This window comes from Gavialis gangeticus, unplaced genomic scaffold (genome assembly GCF_001723915.1).
Source record: "Gavialis gangeticus isolate Ggan-Ray unplaced genomic scaffold, GavGan_comp1, whole genome shotgun sequence".
NCBI lineage: Eukaryota > Metazoa > Chordata > Crocodylia > Gavialidae > Gavialis > Gavialis gangeticus.
Genome location: NW_017729016.1, coordinates 329,873 through 349,420, shown reverse-complemented (window position 1 = coordinate 349,420; position 19,548 = coordinate 329,873). Strand labels below are relative to the sequence as shown.

Genomic DNA, 19,548 nt, shown 5'->3' with positions numbered 1-19,548 from the left:
GTACCCAATGTGAATATCTCCCCATGCTGATGATACCATTTCAGCACACCTCTTCCCGCACAAGAAGGGCCATGTGCAGTGACCCAGTCACCACTCTCAGAGAATTCACCAAGTCATTTAGTGTTAGCAACTCCACCCGTGTTTTCCTAATCCCTTGCGATCCCTCCTTTATGAAATCATAAACTCGAGGCAAGCAGATATTCAGTCCTACCTGCTGCAGGGTCGGAGCAGAGAGGTCTATTCCTCGGAAGCCGATTTGGAAGGCTTCGACACCTGGATGATCTCCACAGACGTGAACCCCTTGGTGGCGGAGACGCGGTGCCTTGTGCGCAGTTTATTTAGAGCAGTCTCAGCCATCCCAGCCCTTTCTTCTGCATCGTCCAGCTCGTGCACGGTCTTTCTGTACTTGGCCAAGCTCTGGTTAGCCTGCTCCTCCTGGGCACACGAGAACATTTGACTTTTGACAACAACTCTTTGCGTTGGATAATGCTAGCACAGCTCGAATCTAACTATATTTCTTCAGTATAGGCAGCCAGAGGAAGAGCACAGTAAAATGTTGGACCTATAATATCTTTTACACACATATATGTTGGAGGTTATTTCTGAGGGTAGAGCTGAGGGGACAACATGCATTGATCTGAGTTTTTGCAAAGGGCAACACCTATCTTCAGGGCAGTTTTATAGCTCTCGGTTCATTGGTGCCTGTATTATCAACAGAAACAGGAGCTTATTAAAGCCGTGTGACTAGAGATGCCACAGCTTGTGACTGAATATCTACTTGAGGCACTGTCTATTGTAAAGATATGGCATTCCACTTGCATGCATCGCATAGTATTGTGTGTCTGAGACCGGGGAGAGTTAAAGTCCAGGGTACGTACAGCCTCATCGATTTGCCTCTTGTACGTCTTCAGTTTGTTCTGCAGCTTCTCCACCAGCTCCTGCATGCGCTGGTTGGTTTTGTGGTCCTCATCTGTTTGGAAGACCAGTTCCTTCAGACGGCGTTCATTTTTGCGCAGAATTTTCACTGTTTCCACATGGCGCTTCTGCTCAGAGTCTAGCTCTGTTTCCAGTTCCTTAATCTGTAAAGGAGGAGGAAATCCAGGAGAACAAGTGAGTCTTGATGGGCTGTAGAATGGTGGCTCTAGAGATCTTATGATCACAGGCAAAGTCTGACCCAGGAGCAGGAGATCCTCATACCTTATGCTTCAATTGCAATAGGTATGGGGAAAAAGAAAGAAAAGAATAAGACTATCACTGGGGCCAGTAGGGGCTTGTAGATTGTCCATCGATGGGAGACAATCAAAGGAGGGTTAATTGTGCTGTGTCTTACTGTCATGCCCAGGGGTAATTAGGATCCAGCCAGACACTGCATTTGACACAATGAGGCAGAGCTGAACTTCTTTAACATAGCTATGGATCCTATCTACCATATTCCTTTAATATGATGTGCTTTTTGAAGCAAAATGTTTCTTCTAAGCTGTCCTGTGTCTTAATTTGAGTAAAAAAGAAAGTCAAAAGCTGTTATCTCCCCCTTGGCTCTTATCTGCACCGTAGATGTGTCTTCATTTGATGTTTTATTTTTTTCCTTAAAATGAGAGTCAGACAATTTGTGGCATCTTGCATTCAAAGGAATATGATGTCCAGAATAGCTGTTTCTATCTCTAATTCATGTTGCTGTATCAGGGATACAGGGAACCTTTAAGGACAACACTCCTTTCCTTTTCAGCTATTTCTCTTGAACACGGATGCTAAGGTCAGGGGAAAGGGTTAGACAGGTGTGCTGGAAGAACTTTATTTCAGTGGACTTGTACATTTTTTTCTTACCCGTGTCTCAAGTTTCATGATAGTTCGTTTTCCTCCTTTCAGGGCCAACTGCTCAGCCTCTTCCATCTTGACTTGCAGGTCTTTTATCGTGATTTCATAGTTCTTTTTGATTTTTTCCAGGTGCATGCTGTGATCCTGCTCCTGACGCAGCTCTTCTGCCATACGGGAAGCCTAAGAGGACAGTAAGAAATTGGCTGTCAGCACAGACTATTCATACTAAGCCCTGGAAGTTAAGATATGGAGCCCTGATGTCTACATGCTGGCATATGAGAAAAAGTACAGATTCTGTACGTCTGTTCTTTGTAGCATAGGTTGGCTTTCTAAAGGCCTGATCCAAAGACATGGAATGGAAATAATCTGGTTTACTTTCTGGGCTTGGGATCAGGCCTCAAGGCAAGTGTTTTTGTGCTTGCTGATAGTACTATAAGAGTGTAAGGTGTTTCCCCAGTCTGTGATTAAGTCAGTCATTTCTGACTTCAGTGACACTCCTTTTGCCTAGAGACATTCCAAACTTTATGCCATCTATCCGCCCCTGGAGAGAAGGTAAATCCTAACATACCATAGATTTCAGGTGAAGATATTGTAAAATTAAGCAGTAACTGAAGGCACAAGAGAGACAAAGTTCAACCTCTTCAGGCAGAAATGCTGTGCATTAAATCTCCGACTATTGATGTGCTAGTTGCCTGCTCAACACTCTTCTGTCCTCCTTGCTGATTATGAAGGGGGTTAACTGGGTAGAGGGAAGTGGGCCCTGTATTTCCTCAGAAGCGTGATAGATATTATGAAGTGGGCTTCAGGATTCAGCATTTCAGTTGTACATGCTGCCACTAGTGATAAGCCAAACGTGTCGTGACTTGGGGAGGAAGGGAAAGGAAAGGGGTACAATGAAGGGGAAATGGAAGTATTCGTTAGGTGCTATCAGTTGTGTAGAAGATCTCTCTGTTAAGACCGCATTCCCTCAGTTTTATTTCCCAACTCAGATTATCTTGGCTGTATTGATGCACAAATGAGGTGATATGCACGCTGCTCTGGAGGGGTGCAAAACGCTACAGAAGCGCTACGGTTTATGATGACGAACTGCAGAATTAAGCAGTGGATGCGAGAATGTGATACAGATCCTGTCGGCTTCCCCGTTTCATCGTTAAGGACAGGGATGGAACTTACATCAGACATGGCCTTCTTTGCTCTCTCATCCGCTGCCCGGTACTCACTGATGATCTCCTCGTGTTCATTTGTGATGCGCAGAAGGTCAGACTCCAGTTTGCGCTTTATCACCAACAGGCTTTGGTTCTGGAAAGGGAAGAAAAGACTCAGGAACCCAGCAAACCCCAGCTCCTCTCCTCGGAGCCCTTGTACTTGGCCTTGAAGCAGATGATTTGCACTTTGATTCGCAAAGAGAATTTGCTTTCTTTTCTATTAGGCAACATGTTGTTAAAGGGAGTGCGCTTTATCCAGGGTTTAATGTCACTGACCTTACCCCAAGTATGTAGCTGGCCTTCCAGGGTTAGTTATTTGTATATCAGAATGCTTTTGTCTACTAGTGTCTTTAGTTGTGGTTCAGCTTCATTGAATTTGTGTGCGTAGATGAGTGCGTATTATTATTTCAAAACTAGGTTGCAGTAGAATCCAATGGCCAAAGTTCTGGCTGAGGATCCCCTCCGGTAGGCAGTCTACAGATATACAAAAGACATAGCCCCTGCCCGAGAGAGCTTCTAGCACAGGGGCGAGCAATTATTTTGGGCGGAAAGCCGTTTACTGAGTTTTGGCAAGCCATCGAGGGCTGCATGATAGGCAGTCAGGGGCAGATAAATATTAATTTTCTAAATTTTTTAGGGGCCCTGCGGGCTAGATAGAATGGTCTGCCGGGCTACATCCCGCCCCCAGGCCGCATTTTGCCCACCCCTGTTCTAGCATATAGTTATTTGGGCTTCGTAGGATATCTGAATCTCTTCAGGTGATTTAATTTTTACTGTCTGCTATCATTTACTTTAGGAATAGGTAATATCATGTTTTGGGTTTTTTTTATAAACAGACCAAATACTAAGATCTCTACAGTTAAAAATATCCCTGTAAAAAGAAATGCATTGTATAGATTTGCAGGTTCTTCATTCACACATCAGTGTCAGGTTTGTGTGTCAACGTGCCACACAGGGTGATACATGTTCTGCGTGGTATTGGTTTGATAGGATAAGCAACCAAGAAAAGAAAACGTAGCATGGAAACAGCAGCTTAGCTGCCAGAAATTTAGTCTTTCTTCATCACTCAGTTACAAGTGTATGAGCTGTATTTTTATTATCTGAATAAAAATAGCATTATAACTCAATTTGGATGAACAATGTCCCATTATAATCTCAATACAGATAAACTTCTCTTCTTGTTAGCCATCCTTTCTAGCCATTTATATTTTATACCTTCTCCCTCTTTGGGAATCCTTAACACGCTTAAGTCCATCTTTTATGGAAAAGGCCTATCAAGTATAATGAAGAATGATAAACCATCTATAGAATTTTTAAGCCAGTCCACAAATGTTTCAACAGGAATATCATTTCCCATTAGATTCGATAGGAGGATCCCACTTCTAGTCACATGGATCTCACCCTCTATTAAAGTCCGTGAATGAAATGTGGCGACATGGAAGCGGCAACAAATCAGCCATTGAATTGAATGGAACCAGCTCTTCACTCTGTAATTGTTAGGGTGGGATCTTCAGAAGTGCCCAGAATAGTCCTCACTGTGCTCGTGCTTAAGGTGACAGACATGTTATCATGGTGTCTTGGTGGGACCAGAGCTGGGCCAATACTAAGTGCTTTACAAAATTCCTCCCTTAATTTGAAACCTGCATAACTGAGTCCCCCCTAAATTCGATAGGCCTTTTCCCATGAATCCTAATGTCTATTTATCCTTTATGGGCCAAGTCCTGCCATCTTTGCAGATGACTGCTGGCAAATCACCAGATTTTTATTCCCAATTTCAGAATATTCTTTCACTGCCTAGTAACTTTTTCTCGATCCCAGCCTTTCTTTGGATACATTAGCATCAGAAGCAGACCCGCCTGCATGGGGGTCTGTGCAAACAGGTGGGCTTTTGCTTTTACCTGCACACTGAGTTCATTGTGCCTCTCCGTGATCTCAACCAGCTCCTGCTCCAGGAGCTTGCGAGAGCGCTCACTGCCCTCCAGGCCAGACCGCACTTCTTCCAGCTCTGTCTGTAGCAGGCTGAGGCGGCGCTCCTGGAGGTTGTACTGTTCACGGAGCTCCTCATGCTGGCGGGCATCCTCGTCCATCTGAATCTGAAGATCCTGCAGGCAAAAAAAGGAGCAGTGTGAATAACAAGAGCTCAGAAGATGCCTCGAGGTGCTGCAGGGCTTGTTAGGCAGCTCTGCTTTCTTTTAAAGAAAGGGATTCAAAATCAATGTGCCTGATGCTCATCTCACTTATGGTTGCTTTAGAGCAGCACAGATCCACTGACTTCAGTGGAGTTACTGATGTCAACAGTATCAATCCATCAACAACAATTTGGCCTGCAAATATATAAAAAAACCCCCTTCTCTGTGTTACCCAAATACCTTGGAGAGTCTGATGAGTCACATTCTCAGCTCCAATTACCCTAATTATGCACAAGTTGAGATTTTGGCATTTAAAACAGAAAATTTAAGAAAATGGAAATAAATGTAAAAGATTTATTTCTTTTCTGCCCTTCTCATGTCCTTTGCATTCTTTGCAATTCCCTGTACTTGGACAATGAAAATAGATGGGCAAGTTTCACTTTTCAGCTGCTTTCCAGGCTGTTTCACTTCCAGGGTCTCACACGCTGCACTGTTTGGGCTGAATGCACTGCAGGGGAAGGTCTGTTAAACCATGTTTTCATTGTAGGGTGTTGTTTTAAATCAGGCCCTTTGATAACAAAACCTAAATTTAGAGGCAAATTTGACCTGACACTGTCTCCTTGCATCATCCCTTTCTTAGATGCATAGGTCACCAGATGGAGTTGGATACAGCTTTCCCTGCAGGGTTCTGCATCCACCTCTCCAATTTACCTTGATCTGCTGCTGCAGTTTTTTCAGGGTCTTGACAAGCTCACTGTTGTTCCTGTTGGCGTGATCCAGCTGGATTTCCATTTCGTTCAGATCTGTCTCCATCTTCTTCTTGAGCCGGAGAGCTTCAGCACGCCCCTTAGCTTCTGTTTCCAGACTTGCCTGTAGGGACTCAATCGCACGCTGGTGATTTTTCCTGCAGAGACCAATGAAGCATAAGTCGCCACATTCTGGTACACTGAGTTGGATCCAGCCTTTGGCAGTAGGTGGATAATGTCAAGCAATTAGTCCCAAAATAGTAAAGAGGGAACATTCAGGGAACTGTTCAGAATTGGGCTCCTAGATCTTTTCTCCACACTGTTCTCAAAGGCCTCCATTAGAGTCCATTAAGCTGATAAGTACAAGCTTGAATTGGACCAAAGCCTTTCCGCTTTGCCACTTAAGCACTGCAGATCAACATACAGGAAGTTTAAAGTGCCCTAAGGTTCATATGCATCCAATATCCAGTCTCCAATAGTGACTGCTGGCTAGCTGTTTCAGAGAAAGATGCAAAAACCATAGGATAGGTAACTGTGGAATAATCTGTCCCGCTCATTAGGTTTCATCCTGGAACCACCTAATTGTTAGAGAGTAGCTTAACTCTTGGTGGACAGCTCCGCTGTTATGGTAAGCAGGAAATATATAATCAGCCAGAAATTGCTTTTACAAAGCACAGCATCTGGGGCACTTTGGTTACCCTCCAAAGGTAGAGCCGAGAATTTAATTTGACCCAGGGTCTCTTGAAATCACCTGTTTCTTTACAAAAGATAATCTAGTAATACATCAGCTATGTCAGATCCTATCCAACAGATCAGCTGAGCAAACACAGACTTGTATGCAAGACTATTCGTTCCCCTTCTACCACGGCACTGCATATTATGTCCAAAGGCCCCAAGTAGGTATGGGTGAGCAGTTTCATACCGTGTAGCTTCAAATTCTTCTTCCTTCTCATGGATCCTTCTGTCGATATCAGCTTTCACCTGCGCCAGTTCAAGCTGAATGCGGACCAGTTTGCTCTCTTCAACCTGTCAGCAGACGTACAAGACGTATGAAAGAACGGCTCTTAAGAGGTAAAATATAAGTGAATCATTCCCTGGAAAAAGGCCAGCAGATGTGCTGGTTGCACACCGGGCCCCGACAGGCAGCTCTCACAACTATACAGTTGTTACCTCCAGGGAAGACTCTGCTTCTTCGAGCGCCACCTGCAGTTCATCCTTCTCAATCTCCAGCTTCTTCTTTATTTTCTGCAGCTCATGCACGCTTTTCCCTCCCTCGCCCAGCTGGTCAATCAGATCTTTAATCTCCTCTGAAGAAGGGAAATGGAGATTTGGCATGAGGGGCTAATTCCAGCATTGCAACCAGGTTAAGTGACCAGCTCAGAGTTAGAGAGAGAGCTCAAGGCCAGAGCTGGGAACAAAATCCAAGTTTCACATATCCTAGTTCAGTGCTTTAACCATTAGTCCAGCTTCCCTCATCTTCTGCGGCCTTAGAGATAAGCCCTGCATGGATGCGCAGGAGTTACTGCTTCTACCTTTAATCCTGAGGCTACAAAAACAATGTGCTCTCCAATCTGTGCGCTATCACTAAAGCCTACAGAGCCCCCCCAGGTATCCTCTAGAGTGGTTCCCCTTGAAGCAATGCACTTCAGTTGCATTCTCAATGTGCCTTGGTTTTGTGCAGTGTGCTTGCGTGTGTGCTTATGTGTGTAGACAGGACTGGTCAAGTTGTCCCCATGAGCAGAATCTGGACTACGCTTGTTACTAGGCATCAAAAATATGTGAAAGCACTGCTGAAAAGGGGGAAATTGAGGACAAGCTGGAAAACATGATCCTGTAAGAATCCAGAGGCTACTGGGGATTCATGGCAGTTTTTTACACTGAACCGGTACTTACCCTGGAGAGTCTTGTTCTCTTTCTTAACAGACTCCAGGTGCTCTAGGGCTTCCTCGTAGGCTGTCTTCAGCTTGAAGTTTTCTGTCATGTAGATGCGGCACTCCTTCTGGGAATTATCGACCTCCACTTGCAGCTCCTCACATTTCTGCTGCCACTCTGCCAGCATCTTATCAAAAGCCCTCTGCTTCTTGTCCAGGGCAGCACAAGCAGCATTGGCCTGGAGGGAGAAAGCCAAGTGCCCACTGTACACAAGTTTTTCTTTCCGCATCATTTCTTTACATGTCCTGCCAGCCAGCCATGGCAAAACTGGCAGCAGCTCTACAGACTGGCAGTTCCCCTTGGTCACTCTGAATGGATAATTACAGTTTTTACTAGGCTTTCTCTCCTTGCCGTTAGGGATTTAACAAGATCACTGAGTTCCCTTTGGTGTGAAAGTCTCCTTTGCTTCTGTGCTTCCAGGGCAGTTGTGAAACCAGCATTTGCCACTCCAGATATTTCTTGCCCGGATATGCTATTTGTCATTCCCTTCCTTGTCGCACCCTGTGGCTCTTTCAGAATTACTCTGAGTCTAATTGCAAACAAGACAGTATCTAAAACTATTTTATAGTTTCATAGTTTCATAGTTTCTAGGGTCAGAAGGGACCTGAGCAGATCATCTAGTCCGACCCCCTGCCATGGCAGGAAGAGCACTGGGGTCAAACGACCCCAGTAAGGTGGTCATCCAACCTCCTCTTAAAAACCCCCAGGGTGGGAGCCTGCACCACCTCACTTGGGAGCTGGTTCCAGACCCTAGCCGCCCTGACCGTGAAGTAGTGCCTCCTGATGTCCAACTTAAACCCTCCCTCTGCCAGCTTGTGACCGTTGTTCCTGGTCACTCCTTGCGGCGCTCAGGGGAACAGGGACTCCCCTGTTTAGATGGTGTTAAACTGTGTCGTCATAAAGGGAAATGGATAAAGGTGTATTTTTCTTTCTTGGAGCTTCACAACTTTGCCCATAAATGTTTCTCAGTCTCTTACAATCCTTATCCAAGCTCACATACCATGTTAATAAACACAGTACAGGAACCAATTCAGAAAATAATAGTGGCATTAAGGAGAATGGTGCTGAAACAAACCCTCGCTCGACACAAATACAGTGTGGTACAGTTGTCAGCTCTCAGGGCATGTTCTCTAGCCTCAGAAAGAGACCCATTAACTTCAGCGGGCTTTAGAGCTACCCTTAGGCTGGTTTAACTACCATTTTTATTCCAATTTCCTGTGACTGCACTATCATTGACACACCTCTGCTGCTGGTAGCAATTAGGGAGATACTAGTGTAGCAAAGCAGTGGCGCCACTAATTGCTGTTTTTTCATTATCGTGTTTTCTAGATACGGTAAAAAAAAAGGTAAAATGGTATGGTGGTTCAAACACCAGTGGGTAGTCTATAATAGCATTCCTACCACTGCTGTGAACAGTGGTAGTGCAAAAGTGGAAAATGGGACATAAAATGTCATTGTAGGCATAGCTTTGCAGAAGAGAGGATCACCTTGTATTGCAACACAGAATAGCTGGCTCTCCATATGCACTCTTGATTTTGCTGCTACCAGAAGCTGGTTAATTCATCTAATTAAGGGGCACACACTGCATGTCCCTGTGGGATTTCTGCCACCATTTTCTGAATATATACATGATGGGATAAATCTAATTCCTTGCTGTTACTGGCATTGGGGTGTGCTATTGAGACCTTAAAAATAATGTGGATCAGGCCTGATCTAAAGCTCACTGAAGCCAATGGAGGGCTTTGAATCAGGACCTACAACTTCCTGGGGTATATTGATTAGACAGGATCTTGTGCTTGAATCATGGGATCCCTTACCTTCTCCAGGTCTAGAGTGAGGTCTTCCACTTCTATCTGAAGCCTCTGCTTGGCTTTCTCCATGCTGGCAACTCGTGCCTGAGCAGCTTCAGCTGTCTCCTCAGCCTCCTGGAGCCTCGCGGCCAGCTTTCTCCTGAGCGTGGAAAGGCAGGAATATTTTAAAGCATGAACTAAACAGAAAAGAGAAAGAGGATTCCCCTGCTGTTGCCTCCTCATGCACATTCAGAGGAATACCATCAAGGTCAATAGACCCAAAGAAAATTGACTGAAAAATTTACTATCCTCTCTTGCCAGGGCTTTGAGCACCGTTTAGTTTTCTGTGAACTTCAGTTAGCCACATGGCTTCTCAGTGGTTGGGCAGCATTCGTTTCAACCCATCAAATTTTACTGCAGAGGCCAACCAACTTTGCAAGCAATTACACGAATACAGGCAGCTCAGTGAAGTTACAGTAATAGGGCTGTTTCAGCCTGCAGTGCGGCAGAAAGACACCTTCGTGGTAGGACTCGCCAGAGGCGTTCCTTCCGACTCAGAATGAAGTCAGCCGCTGGGGAAGCTGGAGAGGGGACCACAACATCCTTTGACAGGTGCCAGAGGCTGGCTGATGTGGAAGGTGGGTGTCCCAGCTCAGCCCTCTACCCTTGGCTGGTCCATTGGCACAAGAGCAATCTTGGCCTTACACTCCGGGATGTAACGGGTAGGAGCACAGCAAGGAGAAACTGATCCCTGCCCTCCCTGCTCTCCAGTCTATCCCTCCATACCTGGCCTATACCATCTAAAATGAAACAGAGCTATTAGATCTGAATCAAGAAATATAACCCAGAGTGACACCTCCAAGATCTCTAACCCATGCCGCCACTGGGAGGGGGGAAGGATCCTTAGTACATTTTTCTGGAGGGCTCACCACCAATGATGGCTCAGGTTTCTAACCTTTCCAGCTCTGATAATATCCCTTCTATCAATCCCTAAGGGCCACATGCCGACCGCTGTTCTCTAGTTTGGTAGCTCAGTACTCCACAAGTAATGTCATTGACTTCAACAGGACTGCAGGTGCTACAGGGTGTTTTTCAGTGTGCGAGGGGTTTTCTAATCTGTCTCTACCATGAATGGGTCAGCTCTGTTTGAGACCAGGTGTTTTAGTTCCCACTCTTCCTTGCATATTTATTGCAGACATCATTCCATCTTTCCTCCTCCGGGCCAGAATGCTCTCACTTTCTCTATCTTTTCAAGTTAAGCTCCAATAGCTCACAGACATAAACTCTAACTCCTTCAGCTGCCAAACTAAATAATGACATTGGCTACTCCTGACAGTAGTTCCCCTCTGTAGCTCCACAAAAGTTAAAAGCTCACTTGGTTTCTTCTAGCTCTTCTGTTCTTTGAATGGCGTCGGTCTCATATTTTGTCCTCCACGTTGTGACTTCAGTATTGAGCTTGGAGACCAGGCGCTGCAACTCAGATTTACTCTCTTGCTCTTCCTCCATCTGCTCTTTCAGCAGGTCGAGGTCATGCTTGGTGTTGGCCAGGCTGACAACAGCAGTACTACGAGACTAGAGATACCAAAAGCATCACTATTTATTTGTCCTTTTGACCAAAGAATGCCCTGGAGTTGCTCCCAGGGCTTTCAATTCTGAGCCAACGAGAAACACTTACGGCCACAACCAAAATATGTTTCTGGTCGTAGAGTCAGTTTCTGCTCTCACTACAAAGACGCAATTGCAATGACTGAATTGCACTCCTGCCATTAAGGGCATGAATTTGGCCTTCCATCATTATCAGTCTTCCCATCAAACTAATGCTTCATTTGAGTGATCAGGAAAGCCCATTCTATCTCGCTCTAAGATGGGAGACAACTCCCTGCCATGACTTAGGATCAATTCATGGTGGAATGATCCACTGGGTAAACTGAGCCAGCCTGAGAAGCATGAAGAGTGTCTCCAGGCTAGCAGACATAGCCATAAATATACTTGATATACAGCTAAAGTTTTGCCCCAGCTTGTTCCAATTGTAGTTCATTTTAAGTCAATAGTAGCATGGTCCAGGTGATGAGGCATCAGCCTGGAAATCAGGAGACTTTATTTTCTCCTCATTCACATGAGCTGGAGCAGAGATTAATGGTTCTGGGCACTGAGATCTGTGGATAAAAGGTGCTAGTGATAATTGGCTTTTAGTACCCTACTGTGGACCATTGTGAGCCGAGTCATCAACACAATCCAAGAGTCCTTATTTGAAGGGAGCAGTGCACACAGGTGCCTGTAACCCCCTCCATGGCACTCTGCCCGACTGTCATTCATACCTTGGACTCTTCATCGATTTGCCTCTTGAACTCCTCCACTTGAGAGGTGAGGGAAGTCTTCATGCGGACAATCTGGGTAAGCCTACTCTGAGCTTCCTCATGCTCCCGGCTCAGCTCGCTGTTTTCAGCTGCAGAATCAAGTGCAAAGACCAAGCATGAGACGAAGTAACTCAGTCCAGATGAACCAAAAGAGAGATAAAGTGAGAAAGGCTTGGCAGAGGGGCCAGCAGAGGTACAGAAAAGACTGAAGAATGAGGAGGGGCAGAGCGTGGCACCGAGATGTCAAGGCAGAGAAGGGGTTCACCTTGGAGCCTGGTCCTGATGGCATTAATTTCAGCCTGGTTCTTCTCCATCTCTGACAGCCGGGCATTGGCCTCAGCCAAGTTGTCTTCCAGTTTGCGGACATGGGCCTCAGAATTCAGCTGCAAGCCAACAGTGAGGTCAGTCAAGCAGAATAAGACTCAAGGCATCAACTCCTGCTCTACTTGCACATCCAGTTTATGCACAGTTATAATGAAATGGCTTATGTGGACAATGCAAGCAGTCCAAAAAGTGCACTCTGAAGATCCTCATGGAGTCAAGCCCTAAACGACTGTTTTATCTCATGTTAAGTCAAAGCGCAGTGGGTCAGGCTCTGTCCGCACTTACGCACATGCAGCCCCACTGCGTTTCGGAGTGACCCGCTGTTCACACCTTACCTTGGATTTCTGGAGAGACTCCATGCTGGCACTGAGATCATCGATTTCAGCCTTCATGACCTGCTTGTCTTTCTCCAGCTTGGCCTTCACCCTCTGGAGGTTCTCTACGTGCTCCCCCATCTCGGTCATGGCATCCGAGTGCTTCTTCCGCAGCGTGGAGGCAGTCGCTTCACTCTGCAGGGCTGCCTCCTCCAGCTCCCGCCGCAGCTTCAGCAGCTCAGCTTCCCGCTTGCGGTTCTGTTCAATCTGAGAACAGAAAGTGTGCGAACCATCAGCTGGGAGCAGGGGAGGCCCAGATTCTCAGCACATATCTCAAGGGAGCTGCTTTCTTTGACAGGGCGTTGGATGCCTTTCATTTTTGCTTCAGTTGCCTCATGCTGTTGGGTAGCATCCTTCCCTAGGGCAGCTGCATTAATTAATCTGTGATTGCCCCCTCAAGACTGAGCTGACCACCTGCATGCTGACCACCTGAAGCTCTAATAGGAACATTCTCTGCACTTCAGGCCATATATTTTTCATTCTGGACCCCATAGGAAATGTGCTCAGGTCTTCTATGGGCTGGTGAACCAGCTCCATCAGAAAATCTTTCACCTACCAAGTTTAGGGTGTTATACTGCTACCCATCACTGCAGTATTGGGCTGTCTTTCATCTAATATCAATAGCAAGAGTGAAATTTATGGCTTATTGAACCATGGAGTCTCTGGCACTTCTTCTGGAAGTAGGTGGTGTTTTGGAGTGGGGCTGGGAGGCAGTTGGGAATGGAGGATGGTATAGAAATCTGGCTGCTTACTAGTTCAGGGCTGATTCTGCAGAGTCTCCTCCTGGGGAGATTCCCAGTTCATTACTATTTTACTTTCTTTGAGAAAAGGGAATGAAGGGGTCAGATGCACTTATTGCCGATGGACTAACCTGGGCTGTAGTGGCACCTCCGGCCTCTTCCAGTCGATCAGAGAGATCCTCGAGGTCACGGGAGAGATCACTGCGCTGTTTCTCCACCTAGGGAGAAGGTGGGAGTGACATTCTCACTTGTTCCTTATTTGTCAGTGAATTTCTCCTAGTACAGTGGTTCCCAGGCTTTTTGGACTAACACATCACTTGTCAACCCTCAGAATATCTCATGGCCAGCTGCTTACACTTATTATCCAACCATTCATTGGAAAGGAGGGAAAGGTTTGGGTAATCTACAAGCCAGTTGCTGGTCACTTCCTGTGGCCTTGTGGTCATTTTGGAATCAGCCATCATGAATGAGGCACAGATGGGGAAGCAAGTATGTCTGAGCTCTCATCCCAGCTTCACCATTAATACCTTCTGCCTCCCTGGCCAGATGGACCTAGCCAAGGAGGCAGAAGGCATAAGTGGTGGACTTCAGTCTCACCATGTGTATAATTGTGCTAATAATACTCACCTATCTCATTGCCTGGTTGGGAATTAATTAGCTAGCATTGGGAAAGAGAATCAAAGCTGGAAATGTCTGGTATTACTGATGCTATCAATGCATATTAGTCACAGGAAGCATTTCAGGTATTCCGTAGTTATACGGTCTTTCTGAGCATGAATTATCCATCGTTACCAAGGCTGATCATATATTTCTCAATCACTCCCATACAATTTGTGTGAGATTTACTATATATGACGCATACATAGTTATGTCTGTGCAAAGAGACAGAGGGATAGCTTCGGGGCTGACGCACAGGACAGAAAATAACCAGTTCTGCCAGCTTCCCCCAAATTGCCCCTTCCCTGACCCACAAGGCCCCTGCCAGCAACGGGAGGGTACTTCACTCTGCAAGTCCTCTTCATGTACTAGCTTTTCTCCAGACGTCTAGTCAGAGGACTGGCTTATGGCATTTGCAGTGATGGATCTACGTGCCATAGGCTACTGGTGACTGGACAGAAATTGCTAATTTCAGTCATTTATGGGGAAGGTTTATTTCTTTTATTACGTTACCAAGCCTTTTATAGTAATTTACAGTCTTTTTTGAGATCCCTGTGGTGTTTTCAGTTTGCTGAGTTTTTCTCCCTTTGGAAGGATAATTTTACCTTAGCTCTCAAGGCACGCTCAGCTTCCAGCTCTTCCTCCAGCTCTTCAATACGGGCCTGTAGGATACACATTGCCACGTCAAATTATAGTACAAGCAAAACAAATGGCACAGCATTTATATCTGAGTATGAAGGACTGTGGCAATCACAAGGAAACTATGCAAGTACGTATGCAAGTTCTAACTTCTTCACTCTGTACTCAGAACACCTCCGACCTATCCACTTCTCTGACTGGATTTCCTAGGCTGCTGAATTTGGCCCTAAATAAACCAAAAAAGATCCAGAATAGGTCTTTCAAGTAACAAACATCATTGTCACTGGGACTTTCTTATTGATTAGCTTTACATCTTATATCATGTCACGTATAGGTATTTGATCCTTGGCAAGATCACAGAATCATAGAAAATTGGGGTTGGAAGGGACCAGAGGAGGTCACATCTAGTCCAACCCCCTGCTCAAAGCAGGACAAGCCCCAACTACATCATCCCAGCCATAGCTTCATCCAGCCAGGCCTTAAAAACCTCCAAGGGTGGAGATGCTACCATCTCTCTGGGTAACCTGTTCCTGTGCTTCACCACCCTCCTAGCAAGAAACTTTTTCCTAATGTCCAGTCTACATTTCCCTTGCTGCAACTTGAGCCCATTGCTCCTTGTTCTGTTATCTGCCCCCACTGAGATCAGTCCAGCTCCAGCCTCTTTCGAATCCCCCTTCAGGGAGTTAAAGGCAGCTATTAAATGCCCCCTCGGTCTTCTCTTCTGCAGACAAAGACACATATATTCATCTGGTTCCTGTGTGGGGGAGATGGTGGGTAACCATCTCCCCCACACAGGAGATGCCTTGCAGCCTCAAAGGCTGATTGGTAGAAAAATGGGGCTGGCTTTCTTATGGAAAATACCGCCTTTTTGATGAAAGACCAGAAACGGGATTATTTTGGATGAAAACAAAAAACGTTTCTCTTCCAAACGGCACCACAAAGCCTCCTTGGGCGGTGGGGGTCTTACACCAAGTGCTTTCTTTCATTCCTGTGGACCAAGCATTTCTTGTTGGGCCACACCTCCGCTCTTAGTGAGAGGAGTCAGTGCTGTACAGGAGTCCCTGGCCTAGGTTTGATTTTCAACTCGCAGCCAGCCATACTCGCTGGCTAGATACCAGCAGAGCAGAAAGTGCCTGCAGTTGATCGGCTTCCTTCTTGCTGCACCAATGTGACAGGACATCTGTGATGAATTTTAAGTTAAAGCAGAAACTGCAGTTATACAAGCACAGCAGGAAGTGAGGTCTGGGAAAAGGAGTGGGAACCGAAGACCGAAGGTGGGGATAAACCCATCGATTTATTGTGAATTACAGGGCAAGTGATTCCACAGCCTAGATCTTCACTCAGAGCAGTTAAGGGGAAAAAAATCTCCCTAAAAGGAAGGCAGTGTATCGGAGCTGAGCTCTATAGAATGATGTATTGACCTGGGAAAGAAGAGGCCACTTCACAGTTGCATGACATATATGAGGGCTTAAGGAATCATAGGGCCCTGTCTCTGTTTTGAGCAGATAGATCAAAAAGCGCAGAATTGCTGTTTTCCATGAAAGCATATTTTCCAAGGATTTTGTCTTATAAATCATGACAAGAAAAAGCAACTGACATTTGTCCTCATTCCTGGGGAAATGGGGAATAGATCCCACCCTACCCAGAATGCTGGCGTGACTGTATTGACCTACGCAGAGTTACTCCAGATTCACAGTCCGGTAATGCTATATAGAAAATCTAATCCCAGAGTCACAAATGTTTGGCATGACTGGCTTCATTTTGAGCAGTTTTTCAGTGATGGCCTTTGTCTCTGATTAATGATGAGGGTCTCCGTAGGCTGATCCAGCTCCTTTTGAGGAGTGTGGATTAACTTGTTATACGAATTGGGTAATTTCTATGACCCTGGCACAAGAAATAGGGTACAAAAAGAGGATGTTAGGGTGAACACAATCCAAGTGCTCTGTACCTGGTGCTCTTTCAGTTTTCTCTGCAGCGTGGAATTCAGGGATTGTTCATCCTCCATCTTTGAGTTGACAGAATTGATTTCCATGTCTCTCCTGCAAGAAGAGTCGCAAGAGACTTTCAGGGATTTCATCTTGGCAGGAGGAGCATCTCGGGGTAGTTGGGACTTTTTACAGGGATTTTACAACCCAGTATTTAAATGCAAAAGAGGTTTTTAAGGAATCCTTCCTTCTGCCTTGTCTGGTAGCAGAAAGGAGGGTTAAGAAGGCAATGCATAACTAACAGCCTCATTAGCATAATACGCATTGGTACCTAAGCCTGTTTGTACTCAGTCACACCTATTTCTGGCCCCTTTTTGCAATTCACTCCTAAAAGTGAAAGCAGAATGTGCCAGGAAGGGTTTGAAGCTTTACATAGTGTGGAGGACTAACCCTACTATTTGACTGTACTTATGTCCACGCATAGCCTTCACTCATACTTGCACTGAGGCAGCCTTATACTTCCTGCTGATCATTGTGCAAAGATGAGCATTATTAAGGCTTGCACCTACTTATTAGCAGCTGTATTCATTTACTTAGTTATTTAGCCATTTAATGAACAAAATTAGTGGTTTGGATAATACATAGCTGTTAATTTGTACCCTTAAGTTAATTTTTAAGTGGAGGTATGTCAAAGAAATGCTGGCAGACCCATCACTGGGGTAGTCAATGGCAACACTGTAACAACGAGCTGTTTATCAATGCTACTTAGCATTTCTGTAATGTGTTTTGTTCAAGGATCACAAAAGTCTTATAGAAATAAGAATCATTTAAACTTCACAACGTCATGGTGATTATACTGATTTCATCAGCTGGTAAAATGATGCTTAGTCCCCTAATCTAACCCTTGTATAACATTTCTGCTTGGCATTAGGTTAATAATGGAAGATGCCATGTTATAAAGGCAAACTTTACCAGTCATTTTTTAAGGAAGCGGGTTTTTTGGATGCATTTATGACCATCAGATCTCTGGTGCTGCACAGTTTGAACTCCACTGTATCCTCGCAGTCAATGAGATTCTGGTTCAATTGACACTTACTTCTTAATGACTTCCTCCAAATCCAGTTTGGCTCGCTCCATCTCATTGAGGTTCTCAATGGTCACTTTGAGGTCACCCTCTGCCTTTCGACGGGCCTTCTCCACTTCCCCACGGATCTTCTTCTCCTGCTCCCAGTTGTCCTCCACCTGAACAGGAAGAAAAAAAAGATGAGTGGAATCAAGGTCAAAAATTGTTTTGACAAACTGGCTCGGTAGAGACAAGTCCAGTGGAAGTTTACCAGCGGTGTTCAGTGTGTTGTAATCAAACCCGCGCATGTTGTTAGATGAAATGCTGTAGTAATGAAAGTCCTGTATCAAGCATTCCTCACCTCATGGATCTGAGTGGTAAGTTTGCTGTTGGTTTTGGTCAGATGATTCACCTTGTCCTCCTCAGCTTGCAAGTCATCTAGAGTTTTCTAGGAAGACAGACAAAGAGGAGAATGTCATCAGTGGCCAGCAGTGTATGGAAAAGTACCAGCCAAGAAAAGCATGGTCTCTACACCAACTCTCAGTGAGGGCTCATCGGGTTAAACGGTTTGTAAGTGATTCATGGAATTTCCTAGGTTTTTTAAATTAAAAATTTAATAGATATTAATAATCATAAGCAAAGTCCTGCAGCCCTTCTTGCTCAGGGCCTATTTGGGCAAAACATCCACAGACTTAGATAAGTCTTCAATATGATCTGCAGAATTTGTTCTAATGGCACTATGTGCTATTACCGAAGAACTCATTTTTTTGAGTTTGAAAAACTCAGTTCATGTTTTTCTTGACCAGTCCATACGCCATCACTTGTATAGAAAACATGGCACTCGTTGCATAGCAAGTGAGGACTGTAATGGGGTTTTCATTGCTAGGACTTCAGCACTTCTAGTAATTATACTTCAGAACATTTGCCAGTTCAGTGCTATTGCTAATATTATGTGTAATTATTACAACTTATTATCTGCTAAGCACTGACACTGGCAGCCGTCTTGATACTGTACATAAGAAAAACATTTTGCTTGCCCAAAGGCCCTAGCAATGGACATGTCCAAATAGCACAAGATGCACTTTGCAGTCATTCACACAAAATTTAGCAATTTGCGTTAGATTTCTCAGCCACTGATGTGAACTGGCAGGATTTTACTGTTCTGCAATGAGTAACTCCTAGGGAAACAGAAAGTCCCAGAAGAGTTAAGACCTCGGATCCCATCCCATTTGTGCTGTGATTATCATCTCCTGGTGAAAGGACATCATTTCTACTTTTTACCAGAGTATAAACTGCATGATGAGCTTGGAGTAAAATAAACACAATGCAGCAGATATTTTACCTGGTGAAGTTCCTCCAAAGCCCTCTTTTCCTTCTGAAGTTTAGCAATCGTGTCATCCCGGACAGCGAGATCTGAACTCAGAGTTCGCACTCTGTGGTCCAGCGCCTGGAGACAGGGAAGTTAATACAGCACAGGTCAGAACCAGCCAAGTAAGCCTCAAGCAGCATCAAGGAGAAGTACCACGACTCACCTGCAGTTCTTTAACTCAGGGAAGGCCAGAATCTGGACCCCTGTTAATCATTTCTCCCCCATTCTAGACATCAAACAGGAGGAAGCTACAACTATTTGCTGATACAACTCATGTTCTCTAGATTTTAAACTTCTCTGCATATTCCAAATAAGAAATGTTTTAGGGGAAGCAGAAGGAGAGGGGAGAAGGAAGCTACAGGAAACGTATTGAGGCATATTTTATAAGCCAAGCCACAAGAATTCTGCAGTAAGCAATAAATATAGAACATGGAGCAGATCTGAAAATCTCTAAATCGGTGGTTTTCAACCTTTTTTTTTTTT

At 45.0% G+C, this 19,548-nt stretch overlaps 1 protein-coding gene across 1 annotated transcript in view; it reads right to left on the bottom strand.

Annotated features, from left to right (window-relative positions):
* Positions 1–19,548, bottom strand: part of LOC109294323 (myosin-16) — a 49,941-nt gene that overhangs the window by 1,882 nt on the left and 28,511 nt on the right. The window contains exons 23-42 of the mRNA XM_019512625.1: positions 19,039–19,143; positions 18,058–18,144; positions 17,730–17,875; positions 16,657–16,747; positions 14,675–14,731; positions 13,544–13,630; positions 12,634–12,879; positions 12,240–12,357; positions 11,936–12,063; positions 10,993–11,189; positions 9,645–9,777; positions 7,789–8,005; positions 7,066–7,202; positions 6,818–6,921; positions 5,861–6,053; positions 4,919–5,122; positions 2,989–3,114; positions 1,825–1,995; positions 879–1,079; positions 212–435 (exon numbers count right to left, since the gene is read on the bottom strand). Of these exons, the coding sequence (XP_019368170.1) occupies positions 238–435; positions 879–1,079; positions 1,825–1,995; positions 2,989–3,114; positions 4,919–5,122; positions 5,861–6,053; positions 6,818–6,921; positions 7,066–7,202; positions 7,789–8,005; positions 9,645–9,777; positions 10,993–11,189; positions 11,936–12,063; positions 12,240–12,357; positions 12,634–12,879; positions 13,544–13,630; positions 14,675–14,731; positions 16,657–16,747; positions 17,730–17,875; positions 18,058–18,144; positions 19,039–19,143 (2,946 nt within the window). The 3' untranslated portion in view covers positions 212–237. The remainder of the gene's footprint in view (positions 1–211; positions 436–878; positions 1,080–1,824; positions 1,996–2,988; positions 3,115–4,918; positions 5,123–5,860; positions 6,054–6,817; positions 6,922–7,065; positions 7,203–7,788; positions 8,006–9,644; positions 9,778–10,992; positions 11,190–11,935; positions 12,064–12,239; positions 12,358–12,633; positions 12,880–13,543; positions 13,631–14,674; positions 14,732–16,656; positions 16,748–17,729; positions 17,876–18,057; positions 18,145–19,038; positions 19,144–19,548) is intronic.